The 18,667-nt window shown below is 44.9% G+C and overlaps 1 protein-coding gene across 10 annotated transcripts in view; it reads right to left on the reverse strand.

Moving 5' to 3' along the window:
* Positions 1–18,667, reverse strand: part of LOC121539554 (dystrobrevin beta) — a 64,578-nt gene that overhangs the window by 17,588 nt on the left and 28,323 nt on the right. For all 10 annotated transcript variants that reach the window (XM_045207602.1, XM_045207603.1, XM_045207608.1 and 7 more), the window contains one exon: positions 15,948–16,075. In XM_045207602.1, coding sequence (XP_045063537.1) covers positions 15,948–16,075 — 128 coding nt within the window. The remainder of the gene's footprint in view (positions 1–15,947; positions 16,076–18,667) is intronic.

The raw sequence follows: 18,667 nt of genomic DNA on the forward strand, positions 1-18,667 counted from the left end.
AACTAAAAAGTAACAGTGCTCAGGGACACTTGACATTAAGGCCTAAACTGTAAAAAACGTAACTTGTTTTTACGGTAACTTACTGTCAGCCAGTTACCTGTAAGTTGCTGTAAAAAAAAGTACAGTATGTTACTGTAAATTCCAAAGAAACGTTGGTTTACTGTTAAACCAACGTTTCTTACAGTAATGTAATGAAATAAGCACTTTCTTTACAGTAATTTACTGTTAAACCAAAGTATATTTCGAATTTACGGTAACATACTATACATTTTTTTACAGCAACTTACAGGTAACTGGCTGACAGTAAGTTACCGTAAAAACAAGTTACGTTTTTTACAGTTTAGGCCTTAATGTCAAGTGTCCCTGAGCACTGTTACTTTTTCGTTGGTGTTGTCAGATAATCACACAATTATTAGCTCCATTCAGTTTTTATTTCATACAAAAAAAGTGCCCAGTCCTTAACGATTACAAGCACACCCATAACATGTGTTCCAAAAAGACATGGTTTCACCTGATTTAAAATGTGAAAATCCACATAATATGTGAAGAGTTCCAAAAAAACATGGTTTCACATGAGCAAAACATTTGGAAATCGTGTTTTTTTTGTAAGGGGACTTTGTGCACCCTTTAAAATAATGGATGCATGAAGCCCCGTCTACGTGTGTGTCTGTGTGTGTGGGGGGAGGGGTGCGTGTGTGTGTGAGAGAGCGAGAGATTTTACAGTAATTGAGAGAGAGATTTTACAGTAATTGAATTCAGAATGCAGCACCATACTGTCATTTTATAGAAATAACACCAAGTTCTTGTATATATTTACTTTATTTCTACTGCAACTTGTGAGAAGCAAAGTGCAGAAATATATTCTTGGCAATAAATATATAGCCAATTTCAATTCTGTCCACAGACATTTTTACATTTACATTTTAGTCATTTAGCAGACGCTCTTATCCAGAGCGACTTACAGTTAAGTGAGTGCATATATATATACACATTTATTAATTTTTTCATACTGGCCCCCCGTGGGAAACAAACCCACAACCCTGGCGTTGCAAGCGCCATGCTCTACCAACTGAGCTACACGGGACCTGTTGGTGCAGCAGGAACTTCAGGTAGCTAGCAACCGAGAGGTTGTGAGTTCAAATCCCAAGTGAGGTTGAGTCCCAAGTAATCAGCAGCATACTGTCCTTTAACATTAACACCTTAATTTAGCTGAACAAATACATTAACATTTTGTAGTATTTACACCGCAACTAGACAAAACCTCCAGGGGACACAACGTTCAGGGAATGTCCTAAAAACGTCCTTGGGGACATTCCTGGAACAAACCAGGAACTAAACAAAACCTGCAGGGGACCATGACAGTTTAAATTGAATTAATGTAAATTATGCCTTTTAAAGTAAGATATTTCTAAATTACATTTGACACATGGGCTTTCACGTGCTCAAATGTTGTAACATATGTAATTTCATGGTATCACATGTTGAAATTTTGCATCCCCATTTTGTCACATTTATTTCACAATAATTTCACGAGAGCATGCTCTCACGTGCTCAAACGTTGTCACGTGTAGTTAAAAAAAAAAAAAAAAAAACATTCACATGTTGCTTCACATTAAATCACGTGATCACATTTTCACGCGTTCATATGTGAAATTCATGTGGTTTTCCATAAGTGAGGATGGAGGGGGGAGGTTGGATAAGAAAAAGCTGTTTCAGGTGTTTCAAAAATCCAAAGTTCTCCAAGGCCCATTACATAACAGGCATTTTATATCAGTGGAGGCTTCTGAGGGGAGGACGGCTCATAAAAAGGTAGGGGCGTGGATCAGAAAACCAGTCAATATCTGGTGTGACCACCATTTGCCTCATGCAGTGCGACACATCTCCTTTGCATAGAGTTGATCAGGCTGTTGATTGTGGCCTGTGGAATGTTGTCCCACTCCTCTTCAATGGCTGTGTGAAGTTGCTGGATATTGGCGGGAACTGGAACACGCTGTTGTACACGTCGATCCATGTCTGGTGAGTATGCAGATCATGGAAGAACTGGGACATTTTCAGTTTCCAGGAATTGTGTACAGATCCTTGCGACATGGGGCAGGCCTTGCATTATCATACTGAAACATGAGGTGATGGCGGCGGATGAATGGCACGACAATGACCCTCAGGACCTCGTCACGGTATCTCTGTGCATTCAAATTGCAATTGTGTTCGTTGTCCGTAGCTTATGCCTTCCCACACCATAACCCCACCATGGGGCACTCTGTTCACAACGTCGACATCAGCAAACTGCTCGCCCCCACACGACGCCATACACGTGGTCTGCAGTTGTGAGGCCGGTTGGACGTACTGCCAAATTCTATAAAACGACGTTGGAAGCGGCTTATGGTAGAGAAATGAACATTCAATTTTCTGGCAACAGCTCTGGCGGACATACCAGCAGTCAGCATGCCAATTGCATGCTCCCTCAAAACTTGAGACATCTGTGACATTGGGTTGTGTGACAAAACTGCACCTTTTAGAGTGTCCTATTATTGTCCCCAGCACAAGGTGCACCTGTGTAATGATAATGCTGTTTAATCAGCTTATTGATATGCCACACCTGTCAGGTGGATGGACTATCTTGGCAAAGGAGAAATGCTAACTAACAGGGATGTAAACAATTGTGTGCACAAAATTAGAGAGAAATAAGCTTTTTTCTGTGCATATGGACAATTTCTGTGATCTTTTATCTCATCTCATGAAACATGGGACCAACACTTTACATGCTGTGTTTCATATACAGTACTGTACTATCCTCTTAGAAATAATCATCAAACCTTTCTGCATACAGTATACAAAAATAGCTCCTAATTCTGGAGAAATACTGTGCGCAATGTGCGGTATTAAGAGTAGTGGTTGAGAAGACTCTTATACAAAAGGTTTAAGACTGACATGCTCTGAGAGTGTTTATAAGGATGTTTTTCCACTGCGACTGAAGCTCTCCCTCCCTCTCTCCCTCCCTCACTCCTTCCCTCTATAATATTAATCTACTACTTAACGCACTCTCCCTCATTCTCTCCATCTGTCAATATTCCTGTCATAAAATCCCATGGATCACATCACGCTCACAGCAAAATTAATTACAGAACTATTTCCTATTGCAATGGTAGTGATAGGATTAGTATTGACTAAGGGGATGAGGGAAGGAATAAAATAACAGGAGACATTCTGACATTACAAACAACAGTTACTCCTTTAACGATGAGTAAAGGTTGGGTGGTGGAAATATTTAAAGTTACACTGAGTATGACCTGGGGCATCATTTATAAACATTGCGTACGAACAAAATATGCCCCAAAACATACATACGCCAGTTTTCACGCACAAGTTGGCATTTATAAAAACGTAACTTGATGTGAGAATGTGCTTATCATCCGGCAAACTTTAGACCATGCATACGCACAGTTTCTAGTGGTTGAAGTATTCCATTGCAAGAGCAGATAAATGTAATAACATTTGCCATTAGTGAGAAGAGCGAAAATGTATTTATTTAATGTATTTTGCTCTATGCGATCCGATCTGAAGTGCAGTTTAACGGTAGAACAGACAGTTCACCTTTTCGTTTGTAGGCTACGTCGGAATACTGTAATGTCAAATTTCTCGAGTAGACAGTATTTCATTTATAAACCTAATATACAGTGGGGCAAAAAAGTATTTAGTCAGCCACCAATTGTGCATGTTCTCCCACTTAAAAAGATGAGAGAGGCCTGTAATTTTCATCATAGGTACACGTCAACTATGACAGACAAAATGAGAATTTTTTTCCAGAAAATCACATTGTAGGATTTTTAATGAATTTATTTGCAAATTATGGTGGAAAATAAGTATTTGGTCAATAACAAAAGTTTCTCAATACTTTGTTATATACCCTTTGTTGGCAATGACACAGGTCAAACGTTTTCTTTAAGTCTTCACAAGGTTTTCACACACCGTTGCTGGTATTTTGGCCCATTCCTCCATGCAGATCTCCTCTAGAGCAGTGATGTTTTGGGGCTGTCGCTGGGCAACACAGACTTTCAACTCCCTCCAAAGATTTTCTATGGGGTTGAGATCTGAGACTGGCTGAGGCCACTCCAGGACCTTGAAATGCTTCTTACGAAGCCACTCCTTCGTTGCCCGGGCGGTGTGTTTTGGATCATTGTCATGCTGAAAGACCCAGCAACGTTTCATCTTCAATGCCCTTGCTGATGGAAGGAGGTTTTCACTCAAAATCTCACGATACATGGCCCCATTCATTCTTTCCTTTACATGGATCAGTCGTCCTGGTCCCTTTGCAGAAAAACAGCCCCAAAGCATGATGTTTCCACCCCCATGCTTCACAGTAGGTATGGTGTTCTTTGGATGCAACTCAGCATTCTTTGTCCTCCAAACACGACGAGTTGAGTTTTTACCAAAAAGTTCTATTTTGGTTTCATCTGACCATATGACATTCTCCCAATCCTCTTCTGGATCATCCAAATGCACTCTAGCAAACTTCAGACGGGCCTGGACATGTACTGGCTTAAGCAGGGGACACGTCTTGCACTGCAGGATTTGAGTCCCTGGCGGCGTAGTGTGTTACTGATGGTAGGCTTTGTTACTTTGGTCCCAGCTCTCTGCAGGTCATTCACTAGGGTCCCCCCGTGTGGTTCTGGGATTTTGCTCACCGTTCTTGTGATCATTTTGACCCCACAGGGTGAGATCTTGCGTGGAGCCCCAGATCGAGGGAGATTATCAGTGGTCTTGTATGTCTTCCATTTCCTAATAATTGCTCCCACAGTTGATTTCTTCAAACCAAGCTGCTTACTGTCACGGTTTCGGCCGAGGCGGCCCCTCCTCCTTGTTCGGGCAGGTTTCGGCGGTCGTCGTCTCCGGAGTACTAGCTGCCACCGTTCTATGTTTCTTGTTTGATTGGTTTTGTCTGTTTGTCACACCTGTTTTGTGTTATGTCTCATTAAGCACCCTATTTAGTTCCTTGTTGTTAGTTTAGGTGTTGTGTGTAATTGTTCCTTGTCGTGTTGCTGCGCTACCTGTTTTGGTGCGCTATTTTGTAGCTTACCTCCTTGTTTGTTTTAAGGAGAAGATTACGCACATGTTTAGTGCGCCCGTTTGTTTACGCCTGTGCGCGCTTTTCTCGCCTCCGGGCTGTTTTTGGATTATATTTTGTGTGATCTACTAAAGTCTTTGTTGGACTTAACTTCTGCGTCCTGCGCCTGATTCCACACCACACCTACCTACAGCAACTCTTGACAGAATTACACACCTCTTATGGAATCAGCAGGAGCACCCACCGACATCATGGAGGAGCGTCTCCGAGGTCAAGATGATCGGATTAATCAGATCGGGCACGCTTTGGACCGGGTGATGAACATTCTCCATCGTTGGGAGACCAGCGATGTACCCACACCTCCACCTACCGCACCATCACCTTCTGTCAACCCGCCCGTCCAACAACCGGAACCCAGTGGGATTCGGCTCTCGCTCCCGAGGGCGTACGACGGCACCGCTGCCGGGTGTCAGGGGTTCCTGTTACAGGTGGAGCTCTACCTTGCCACCATACACCCGGCGCCCTGGGATACGAGAGCGTTTCCGCCCTCATCTCCTGTCTCACCCGGCAAGGCGTTGGAGTGGGCCAACGCCGGATGGAGGGGAATAGACGCGCCACAGTCACCTGTGCGGAGTTCTCCCGCCGCTTCCGTGCGGTCTTCGACCATCCACCAGAAGGGAGGCGGCGGGGAGCGTCTATTCTACCTCCGACAGGGGATGAGGAGCGCTCAAGAGTTTGCGCTGGAGTTCCGGACTCTAGCGGCAGATGCAGGGTGGAATGAGCGGGCCCTCATAGACCACTTTAGATGCAGCCTTCGGAGGACGTCCGCAGAGAGTTAGCGTGCAGGGATACTACACTAACATTTGACCAGTTGGTGGACATGGCCATTCGGCTGGACACCCTGCTCGACGACCAGCGGGACGTCCCAGGTGGGGGCCGCCCATTCCACCCTCCAGCGCCTCCGAGCCGAGCCCGATGGAGCTCGGAGGTGCTGGCGCTCAGAGGAGGAGTAGAAGGCGCGAGGGGGCAGTCTCCTGCACCAACTGTGGCCGCGGAGGGCACACCGCGGCTAGGTGCTGGGAGGGTCCCCTGGTGAGGGAGATGGCAGGTCACACATTGGGGAGTCCTCCCAGGTGAGTAGGCTCCCTACTTACCCAGGAGCTTTCTGTCGTACACTTAACATTACCTGTTTGTTTCCCACAGGTTGCACCTCGTTCCCAGCATAAGGCGCTAGTCGATTCAGGCGCAGCTGGGAATTTTGTAGATCGTAGAATTCTGTGTTGAGTTAGGATTCCCCTACTTCCCGGGGTCGATAAGCCTTTCCCTGTACATGCCCTAGATAGTCGTTCGTTAGGATCTGGGTTGATTAGGGAGGTCACGGCGCCACTTAGGATGATGACGCAGGAGGGTCATGAGGAGACGATTCAACTCTATCTGATCGACTCTCCCTGCGTATCCGGTGGTACTGGGGCTTCCCTGGTTGATTACCCATGATCCTACGATTTCGTGGCGAGAGAAGGCTCTTAAAGGGTGATCTGCTCAGTGTGAGGGGCTATGTCTGGGTGTTTCCGTAGGGGCGACCTCGGTGGAGAGTCCGAACCAGATGCCAGCACTGCACATTCCGCCTGAGTATGAGGATTTGCTTTTCGTGTTTAGTAAAACAAGAGCGGCACGGTTGCCGCCTCATAGACAGGGGGATTGTGCGATAGACCCTCCAGGCAGGAGCTGCGCCCCGCTGAGCCATGTTATCCTTTGTCACAGGAGGAGAAAAGGGCAATGGAGACATACATTGCCGAGTCTCTGAGACAGGGATACATACGGTCCTCCACTTCTCCGCGTCCTCGAGCTTCTTTTTGTGAAGAAAAAGGATGGAGGTTTGCGTCCGTGTATTGATTACCGCGGTCTCAATCAGGTGACTGTGAAATATAGTTATCCACTCCCGCTGATTGCGACCATGACGGAGTCCTTACACGAGGACGGTTCTTCACAAAAATTGGACCTCAGGAGCGCATATAACTTGGTGCGCATTAGGGAGAGGCGATGAGTGGAAGACAGCATTTAGTACTACCTCCGGCCATTACGAGTATCTGTCATGCCATATGGTTTAATGAATGCTCCATCAGTCTTCCAATCTTTTGTAGATGAGATTTTCGGGACATGCAGGCGCAGGGGTAGTGGTGTACATAGATGATATTCTTGTGTACAGTTCTACTCGGGCTGAGCATGTAGCCCTGGTGCGCAGGTTTGAGGAGACTGTTGGAGCATGACCTGTATGTCAAAGCCGAGAAATGTCTGTTCTTCCAGGAGTCAGTCTCCTTTTTGGGTTACCAGTTGTCTGCGTCAGGGTGAGAATGGAGGTTGACCGGGTGTCTGCCGTGCGTAATTGGCAACCCCAACTACGGTTAAAGAGGTGCAGCGGTTCTTGGGTTTTACAATTACTACCGGAGGTTTATCCGGGGTTTTGGACAGGTGGCAGCTCCCATAACGTCTCTTCCTGAAGGGGGTCCGGTGCGCTTGCGGTGGTCGGCTGAGGCGGACAGGGCTTTTGGGAGACTGAAGGACCTGTTTACCTCGGCTCCAGTGCTGGCGCACCCGGATCCCACTTTACCCTTCCAAGTAGAGGTAGAGGCGTCTGAGGCCGTGATCGGGGCAGTTCTTTCTAACGGTCCGGCACACCACCTAAGCTCCGCCCCTGTGCTTTTATTCTAAGAAGCCAGTCCGGCGGAGCGGAATAATGGCGTAGGGGACAGGGAGCTCGTTAGCCGTAGTACAGGCCCTAAAGGTGTGGAGGCATTGGCTTGAGGGGGCTCAACACCCCTTTTCCTCATTCTGACCGACCACCGTAACCTGGAATACATTCGGGCAGCAGGAGACTGAATCCTCGCCAGGCTCGATGGACTATGTTTCGCCCGGTTTGTGTTTCAAGATCACCCATCCCTGGGTCCCAGAACGGGAAGGCAGATGCCCTGTCTCGGCGGTATGACACGGAGGAGAGGTGCGTGGAGCCCATTCCCATACTACCGGAGTCTTGTCTGGTGGCACCGGTGGTGTGGGAGGTCGATGCGGAGATCGAGCGGGCATTCGCACTTGACCCTAGCCCTCCACAGTGTCCGTGGGTGGACGTCGTCCCGCTCGAGGTCGGGATCGGCTGATTTATTGGGCTCACACGTCACCCTCCTCTGGACATCCAGGTATTGGCCGGACAGTGCACTGCCTTAGTACAAAATACTGGTGGCCAACGTTAGCCAGGGATGTGAGGGTTTATGTCTCCTCCTGCTCAGTGTGTGCCCAGTGTAAGGCGCCCAGACACTTGCCCAGGGGGTAAATTACAACCCCTGCCCGTTCCATAACGACCCTGGTCTCACCTCTCGGTGGATTTTGTTACCGACCTTCCCTCCTCACAAGGGAATACCACCATCCTGGTCGTTTGTGGATCGGTTCTCGAAAAGGCCTGTCGTCTCCTTCCCATGCCGGGTCTCCTACTGCTCCTACAGACCGCTGAGGCTCTATTTACTCATCTCTTCCGCATTCGGGTGCCCGAGGATATAGTGTCGATCGAGGCCCCCAGTTTACCTCCAGAGTCTGGAGAGCCTTTATGGAACGGTTGGGGGTCTCGGGTGAGCCTTACCTCGGGTTACCACCCGAGAGTAATGGGCAGGTCGAGCAGAGTCAACCAGGATGTGGGTAGGTTTCTGAGGTCATATTGTCAGGGCGGCCGAGGGAGTGGGCGAGATATGTGCCCCTGGGGCCGAGATGGCACAGAACTCTCTCCGCCACTCCTCCACTAGACTAACCCCCTTTCCAGTGTGTGTTAGAGGTACCAGCCGGTTCTGGCACCTTGGCATGAGAGCCAGATCGAGGCCCCTGCTGTGGATGAGTGGGTGCGGCGCTCGGAGGACGTGGGAACGGCTGCACACGTCCATCTGCAGCGAGTCATCCGTCGACAGAAGACGAGCCGCCTACCTACACCGCAGTGAGGGGCCAGTGTACGCACCTGGAGATCGAGTCTGGCTCTCAACCAGAAACCTGCCCCTCCGCCTGCCCCCTGCCGGGAAGCTGGGTCGGCGGTTTGTGGGGCCTTTTAAAGTCCTGAGGGAGATTGAACGAGGTGTGTTACAGGTTACAACTGCCCATTGATTACAAGAATATTAACCCTCGTTCCATGTGTCTCTCCTCAGGCCGGTGGTAGCTGGTCCACTCCGGGATTTTGAGATAGAGGAGACTCCTCCGCCCCGTTGGACATCGAGGGGCTCCGGCGTACACTATTCGGACCATCCTGGATTCGAGACGCCGGATGGGGGGTCTCCAATATCTCGTGGAGTGGGAGGTACGGTCCGGAGGAGCGGTGCTGGGTGCCGAGGAGGGACATTCTGGATCCGTCCCCTGCTGACCGAATTCCATCGTGGTCATCCTACGCGCCCTGCTCCGCGTCCTCCTGGTCGTCCCCGAGGCCGGGGCGGCGCCACGGCTGGGCAGCCGCGTCAAGGGGGGTACTTGTCACGGTTTCGCCGCGGCGGCCCCTCCTTGTTCGGGCAGGTTTCGGCGGTCGTCGTCTCCGGAGTACTAGCTGCCACCGTTCTATGTTTCTTGTTTGATTGGTTTTGTCTGTTTGTCACACCTGTTTTGTGTTATGTCTCATTAAGCACCCTATTTAGTTCCTTGTTGTTAGTTTAGGTGTTGTGTGTAATTGTTCCTTGTCGTGTTGCTGCGCTACCTGTTTTGGTGCGCTATTTTGTAGCTTACCTCCTTGTTTGTTTTAAGGAGAAGATTACGCACATGTTTAGTGCGCCCGTTTGTTTACGCCTGTGCGCGCTTTTCTCGCCTCCGGGCTGTTTTTGGATTATATTTTGTGTGATCTACTAAAGTCTTTGTTGGACTTAACTTCTGCGTCCTGCGCCTGATTCCACACCACACCTACCTACAGCAACTCTTGACACTTACCTATTGCAGATTCAGTCTTCCCAGCCTGGTGCAGGTCTACAATTTTGTTTCTGGTGTCCTTTGACAGCTCTTTGGTCTTGGCCATAGTGGAGTTTGGAGTGTGACTGTTTGAGGTTGTGGACAGGTGTCTTTTATACTGATAACAAGTTCAAACAGGTGCCATTAATACAGGTAACGAGTGGAGGACAGAGGAGCCTCTTAAAGAAGAAGTTACAGGTCTGTGAGATTGCTTGTTTGTAGGTGACCAAATACTTATTTTCCACCATAATTTGCAAATAAATTAATAAAAAATCCTACAATGTGATTTTCTGGAAAAAATATTCTCAATTTGTCTGTCATAGTTGACGTGTACCTATGATGAAAATTACAGGCCTCTCTCATCTTTTTAAGTGGGAGAACTTGCACAATTGGTGGCTGACTAAATACTTTTTTTCCCCACTGTATATACAGTACCAGTCAAGTTTGGACACACCTAGTCATTCAAAGGTTTTTCTTCATTGTTTACTATTTTCTACACTGTAGAATAATAGTGAAGACATCAAAACTATGTAGTAACCAAAAAACGTGTTAAACAAATCAAAATATATTTTAGATTTTAGATTCTTCAAAGTAGCCACCCTTTGCCTTGATGACAGCTTTGCACACTCTTGGCATTCTCTCAACCGGCTTCACCTGGAATGCTTTTCCAACAGTCTTGAAGGAGTTCCCACATATGCTGAGCACTTGTTAGCTGCTTTTCCTTCACTCTGTGGTCCAACTCATCCCAAACCATCTCAATTGGGTTGAGGTTGGGTGATTGTGGAGGCCAGGTCATCTGATGCAGCACTCCATCACCGTCCTTCTTGGCCAAATAAGCCCTTACACAGCCTGGAGGTGTGTTGGGTCATTGTCCTGTTGAAAAACAAATGATAGTCCCACTAATCGCAAACCAGATGGGATGGTGTATCGCTGCAGAATGCTGTGGTAGCCATGCTGGTTAAGTGTGCCTTGAATTCCTGTGTGCCTAAATTAATCACTGACAGTGTCACCAGCAAAGCACCCCCACACCATCACACCTCCTCATCAATGCTTCACGGTGGGAACCACACATGCGGAGATAATCTGTTCACCTACTCTGCGTCTCGGCGGTTGGAACCAAAAATCTAAAATTTGGACTCATCAGACCAAAGGATAGATTTCCACCGGTCTACTGTCCATTGCTTGTGTTTCTTGAACAAAGCAAGCCTCTTCTTCTTATTGGTGTCCTTTAGTAGTGGTTTCTTTGCAGCAATTCGACCATGAAGGCCTGATTCACGCAGTCTCCTCTGAACAGTTGATATTGAGATGTGTCTGTCACTTGAACTCTGTGAAGCATTTATTTGGGCTGCAATTTCTTAGGCTGGTAACTCTAATGAACTTATCCTCTGCAGCAGAGGTAACTCTGGGTCTTCCTTCCTGCGGCGGTCCTCATGAGAGCCAGTTTCATTATAACGCTTGATGGTATTTGCGACTGCACTTGAAGAAACGTTCAAAGTACTTTACATTTTCCATATTGACTGACCTTCATGTCTTAAAGCATTGATGGACTGTCATTTCTCTTCGCTTATTTGAGCTGTTCTTGTCATAATATGGACGTGGTCTTTTACCAAATAGGGCTATCTTCTGTATACCAACCCTACCTTGTCACAACACAACTGATTGGCTCAAACACATTAAGAAGGAAAGAAATTCCACAAATTAACTTTTAACAAGGCACACCTGTTAATTGAACACACCACGCTTGGCGATTTCTTCATAGAACAACTATGAGAAGGTCAGTTCTGGAGTGCGTTAAGATCGATTGAACGTTTGCTACATTGCATAACGGGTTGTACTGAACGACACGTTTCCTCCAAAGACACGGTTCCTCCAAAACATCCTTCAATGTTCTTGAACAGACTTTGAGGTAGCCTACATGTTCTTCGTTTGGTGGGTGCGGCTTGAAGCAATTAGTGACGTATTTGAAAGGCAGTGGTGCATTTCGAACACCCAACCTCTCCCCATTTTTTTACTGGTCATTCAGAACAGCACTGTTTCCGTTTAATTGAGCGTTGCATCACGTGTTTTTCCTACTCCATAATTAATAAAATGATGGTGACCATTAAAATATGATTTTCCCCTGCAAAAATGAGCCTAACAACATATTGGTCCATATTATCAGGCTGGTGTGTTAATAAGCATTATCACCTGTAGCCCAACTGATGCAGCATAGTGGTTATGAATAAATCAATAGGCTGAAGCATGGGGTTGCCCATCTGTATTTGTGCTAATCATTAGCTAGATCAGTGCTTCCCAAACCTTTTCTGTTATGGCTCCCTTTCATCATGGGGGAACATCAGATGAAACCATCTTACTGCTGTGCAACGTCACTTGCGTCCCTATCAATGAAGACTAGGGTTGGCCAATTTATTTTGTAGATTTTCTCAATTGAAATACAATATGGTGGTTCTGGAAGTATTCTGCATGAACATGATGAGTGCTCTCCCCCCACAATTCTGGCCTTCACATTTGTTTTCTAAACATAATTAAGGAGGATAGGTTGCTGCTGATGTTCAGAGTCTGTGAGACAGGCAGGCTGCCACTGACTGGGGAGAGAAACAGGCTTGCTTGAGAATACTGCCTGAGGTTCAGAGAAACATCACTTCTCTAATTCTGTAGCCTACTAAAAACCAGTTTCAAAGTTTATAATAATACCAAAGTTGTCTTTAAACTCACAAAATTGAGCCCAATATAACCGTTACCAATTATCACTTGTTTTGAGAAATATCACTCACACACGAGATGCGCATCTCGCCACTTTCCAATAGAAACTTTCTCCATTTGAAAAATATCATTTTCTATATTATTCTTATTCGTGCTTGTGAATTTACCATGTTAAATGTGACTGTACTTCTTTATTTGTTACACGTTAGCTCACAGAATTAAGGGTTTTGTTAAGAAGAGAGAGGAGAGAGAGAGAGAGAGGAGCTATTGCACCATTCTTCTTACAAGCCTTGCGCAACTTTTTTTACCCTTTACAAACCGCGGCCTCTGAGGACCGGGCCAAACCAAAAGCATAATTGGTGGCGGGGGAATCCAATCATAAAATGAGGAATTGAGTAGTACTGTGTAGCGTAAAGCCAATCCATCAAATTCATCATGATATATTATAGAGGGGGTCAAATTGTCAGGTGCTAAATTTTTTTTGCCTAAATCAGTTTAGATTACAGATCAACAGTGACAGATAGTCCATCACAAAACCATAACTCTGCTTCCCTTCATGTAGTGTATAAATCCACTGGAAACTCACTGTTAGTCAGGGGATCCTAAACTCACAGCTTGCTTATAAGCCTGCTGAGGAGCTATCAGGCCATGCCAAATATCTCATACCCACTGTCTGTCACACAAGGGTCTCATTGCCTCAATAGGTTTAAATCCTGTACATTGACATTAGCCTACACTTCAATCAATCACATATTAATCCTTTATGCTTCAAACCCACTCATTTATCTGACCATGTCTTAACATTGCAGCCAGACTTCAATTTAAATACCATCATCCTAATTACACTGTTTCATTTCGGTTCAGGCCTACTAATACAAATTCAGGAAATTCTTCTGAATCCTCATCCTCTCAGAATACATTTGTCCTTATTAGAAAACAGATGACTAGATCTGCATCCTAAATGGAACCCTATCCATTTTGTAGTGCACTACTTTTGACCTGGGCCCATAGAGCTCTAGTCAAAAGTAATCCACTTTATAAGGAGTAGGGTGCCACTTGGAACACAACTTAGGTCTTTGAAAATGGTCTTTGAGGAAGAGGATGTATTTTCCCCTACATTTATTCCAGAAGGGTTCCAGGGAATATTGCTGGAAGGAATAGCAGCATTTAATTGCCACAGATTTTAAATTGAAATATGAAAATGAAGAAGCAGAAGCTATGTGCAAAACAAACAGACCATTGTGCCCTCTGGTCAGAGCAGATATGGCAAAGAGAGAACAATTATTTTATGAGTTTTATTCAATGCTTAGGTTTTACAGATTATTACTTTTCAGCCCCTCATCATACTTCATTATCATCCATAATACTGTACTTGGACTCGTTGCTCAACTCATTCCCTGCTGTCAGCACATTTTGATAGAAATAGTGTTTGGTTTGGTGAAACCCAGAAAATCGTTTTCAACATCATTCAAGGGAGGTATGGAGGGAGGAGCTCTGTGAATAACCCTCATACTGCGTCAGTTTCTACTTTGACTCCCCAACAGCAACAAAGAGGCACAATAACAGTAGCCTGGTCCCAGATCTGTTTATCTGTCATGCCAAACAACAACCATAGGAGTATGCAAGAAAGCACAAATAGATGTGGGACCAGGCTACAGGCTAGATGTGGGACTCCATACTAGTTTATTTTTACACTATGTGGCTTCGTTCTATCTGCTAAATTCATCATCAAATGCAACATTTCTGTGAAATGCAGTGAATACACTAGAGAGCCATATATCTCTGATATATGCATGCACTCTGGTGTTTAGAAGTTAATGATAATTTATACTATAAATCATTTTTAAAGCTCTTTAGACCATTAATAAGTCTGATCTCCCTTAAGCAGTCGGAGAGAGAGGCCTGCAGAACTACCCTACAGGGTCTCAGTAGGAGTACTGATCTAGGATCAGTTTAGCCTTTTAACTCATAATGAATAAGAGAGGGGACCTGATCCCAGATCAGCACTCCTATTCTGAGACGCGGACCCAGGAGTGATTCAGAGTCTGGAGATGCAGTATTTCTTAGGCAGTAAAGCAGGAAACCATGCACAGCACACATACTTCCACACGCAGCATGTTTCCTCTTGGCATTTTTCTGATTACTACTTTTTCCTCTGATGGCTCTGAATGTCAGTACTCACTGACATTCAGCCCGGGTCTTAAAATAACTAGTAAACCAGATAGAGAAAGAGATTAATCTGACTTGTAGGCGGATGGTGGTGCAGCGCAATGGTATCAAAGTAATAAGGGATGTAATTGACAAAAAACTAATTTGCAGCTTATTTGACTTGAAAGATCAGCATACTAGAGAAGACATCAACACGGGGAAAGGGTAAGTCAACAACATCTAAACCAGAACAATCTTTAACCCGTATTTTTTAAAATTTTAATCAATATATTTCAAGGAAGTGCCGATCAAATATACTGTATGTTGGTAATAGAAATGTGAAATGGACTACGGAACACACAGTACATATTATTCTGAAAAATATGACATTTTCTGAAATGTAAATTAGACTGAAGGTATGCAACAGCCAGTAAGATATACAACAGTTTCTGTAATGACTTTCAAGAAAGAGCCTCCCAGCCAGAGCCTTAGATTTATACCAAAGCTCCAGCTTCATGACATAACACACAGCGGACTGATGGGGACCAAGATGCTGTTCAAAGCGCCTACAATTTCTTAGAATATAATAGAATTACTTGGAATATAATATAGCATTCTATTTCTATGAAAGCACCGTCCTCTCAGTAAACCAACCTGAACCTACACAACACATCAGCTTTCTCACACGTCCCAGATGTACTGTATAACTAAATAATCATGGTTCCTTCCATCTTAGTGAGAAATGATTGACAATGCACCATCAATTTAGACTGCCGAACACCTAACTTTCGAAGTCCGCTCTCCCTACGCTGTGAGTCACGTGGGACGCGTCAGCCAGACTACCATCAATTGACAGCGAGCCAATGGTTGTATCATAAGGAGTTTAGAACCCTTACAGTGCAGCACTTGAAGGGAAAAGGACAGAGCAGATGGGACACTCTTTGGGAAGATAGACATACAGGGCCGGATTCATGGACACAGACTTTCAATGGAGAATCTCCATTGAAAATGCTCTTTAGTCTAGGACTAGGCTTAATCTGTGTCCAGTGGTGGTAGAAGTATCCAGAATACTTACACAGTGTGGGCCATGCTGTCCTGCGGTTTCTCTGACTGCTCAGGGAACATTGGGTGAGGTGGCTCTCCAATGGGGACACAGCCCAGAGACTTACTGATGGCGTGGCTCAGCTTTTTAGCCGGAGACTTCTGTGAGAGAGGCAGAAACAAGATGGTGGACATTACATTCACTAACTGAAATTCCAGTTTACTTACCGAATTGATTAAAATGAAATGGAATTGACCCCAACGCTGTCTGTTATGTGGGAATTGCTTATAGAAGTAGTGTAAAGAGATGTATAGTAATTAAAATTCTTTAAAATATCCAGTTATATTGTGTAGTGCACAAAGAAGGGCCGTTGTGGTATCGGCTTGAGGGGGAATATACACTGTGTGCACAATTATTAGGCAAGTTGTATGTTTGAGGATTCATTTTATTATTGAACAACTACAGTGCTCTCGGTCAATCCAAAATGTTAATAAACCTCAAACCTGAATATTTTAGAAAGTAAAAGTGAGATTTTGGCTTTCTTTGGAGAATATCTATGTGTGCACAATTATTGGGCAACTATTAGTGTGCAGAATTATTATGCAACTAAATGAAAAATGAAAAGTTCACCATCTCACTAATTTTATTTTCATCTGTTAGTGAGAATAATAAACAAATAACTCATAATTTACAAATGAACATAAAAAAAAAAATCTGTGACCAATATAGCCAACCTTCTTTTCAATAACAGTCATAAGCCTTCCATCCATGAAGTCTGTCAGTTTCTTGATCTGTTGACAATCAACTTTTTCTGCAGCAGTGACCACAGCCTCCCAGACACTGGTCAGAGAGATGTACTGTTTTCCTTCACCGTAAATCGACCATTTAAGAAGGGACCACAAGTTCTCAATAGGGTTTAGGTCAGGTGAGGAAGGGGGCCATGTCATTATTCTTTCATCTTTAAGGTCTTTACTGGCTAGCCACGCAGTGGAGTACTTCGATGCATGCGATGGAGCATTGTCCTGCATAAAAATCATGGTCTTCTTGAAAGATGCAGACTTTTTCCTGTACCACTGCTTGAAGAAAGTGTCTTCTAAAAACTGGCAGTAGGTTTGGGAGTTGAGTTTGAGTCCATAATAATAATAATACATCTTCAACCCGAAAAGGTCAAACTAGCTCATCTTTAATAATACCAGCCCATTCCAGTACCCCACCTCCACCTTGCTGGCGTCTGAGTCGAAGTGGAGCTCCATGCCCGTTACTGATCCAGCCACGGGCCCATCCATCTGGTCCGTCAAGAGTCACTCTTCATCTCATCACTCCATAGATATTTTTGGCCCAGTCTTGACGTTTCAACTTATGTGTCTTGTTCAGTCGGGTTTCATCCTTCCTTACCTTGGCCATGTCTCTGAGCACTGAACACCTTGTACTTCTGGGCACTCCAGGTAGGTTGCAGTTCTGGAATATGACAGCACTGGAGGTTAATGGGTTCCTGCTACAGTGAGGGAAAAAAGTATTTGATCCCCTGCTGATTTTGTACGTTTGCCCACTGACAAAGACATGATCAGTCTATAATTTTAATGGTAGGTTTATTTGAACAGTGAGAGACAGAATAACAACAACAAAAATCCAGAAAAACGCATGTCAAAAATGTTATAAATTGATTTCCATTTTAATGAGGGAAATAAGTATTTGACCCCTCTGCAAAACATGACTTAGTACTTGGTGGCAAAACCCTTGTTGGCAATCACAGAGGTCAGACGTTTCTTGTAGTTGGCCACCAGGTTTGCACACATCTCAGGAGGGATTTTGTCCCACTCCTCTTTACAGATCTTCTCCAAGTCATTAAGATTTCGAGGCTGACGTTTGGCAACTCGAACCTTCAGCTCCCTCCACAGATTTTCTATGGGATTAAGGTCTGGAGACTGGCTAGGCCACTCCAGGACAAACGTACAAAATCAGCAGGAGATCAAATACTTTTTTCCCCTCACTGTAGCTTCATATTTGATTCTTCTCAAATCTTTGGCAGTTAATTTGCATCTTTTTTTCTCAACACGGTTCTTGCGACCCTGTTGACTATTTGCAACAAAACGTTTGATGGTTCTGTGATCACGCCCCAATATCTTAGCAATTTCAAGAGCGCTGCATTCCTCTCAAATACTTTTTACAATTTTTGACTTTTCAGAGTCAGTTATATCTATTTTTTGGCCCATTTTGCCTGAGGAAAAGAAGCTGCCTAATAATTATACACACCTTGATATAGGGTGTTGATCTCCTTAGGCCACACCATCCCTCATTACACAAATACACATCACCTGATATGCTTAAATGAGTATTCCAGTTTATACAGCTTGGAGTTGGGAAATATGATATGGTCAAAATACTGACTTGCCTAATAATTGTGCACACAGTGTACACAGCTGTGACTATAACCGAACAGAATTATCTTGGGAGGTAATACGGTCGGCATTTGATTGTGAGGTATTCTAGGTCAGGTGAACAGAAGTACTTGAGTTCCTGTAGGTTATCACAATCACACCATGAGTAGTTAATCATGAAACATACACCTCTGCCTTTCTTCTTCCCGGAGAGTTCTATATTCCTGTCTGTGCGATGTACTGAGAATCCAGCTGGCTATATGGACGGGGACAGTATAGCCGTAGAGAGCCATGATTCCGTAAAACAGAGTATGTTACAGTCCCTGAAGTCTCTCTGGAAGGAGATCCTCGCCCTGAGCTCGTCTACTTTATTGT

Source organism: Coregonus clupeaformis, chromosome 25 (genome assembly GCF_020615455.1).
Source record: "Coregonus clupeaformis isolate EN_2021a chromosome 25, ASM2061545v1, whole genome shotgun sequence".
In the NCBI taxonomy this organism is placed as follows: Eukaryota; Metazoa; Chordata; class Actinopteri; order Salmoniformes; family Salmonidae; genus Coregonus; species Coregonus clupeaformis.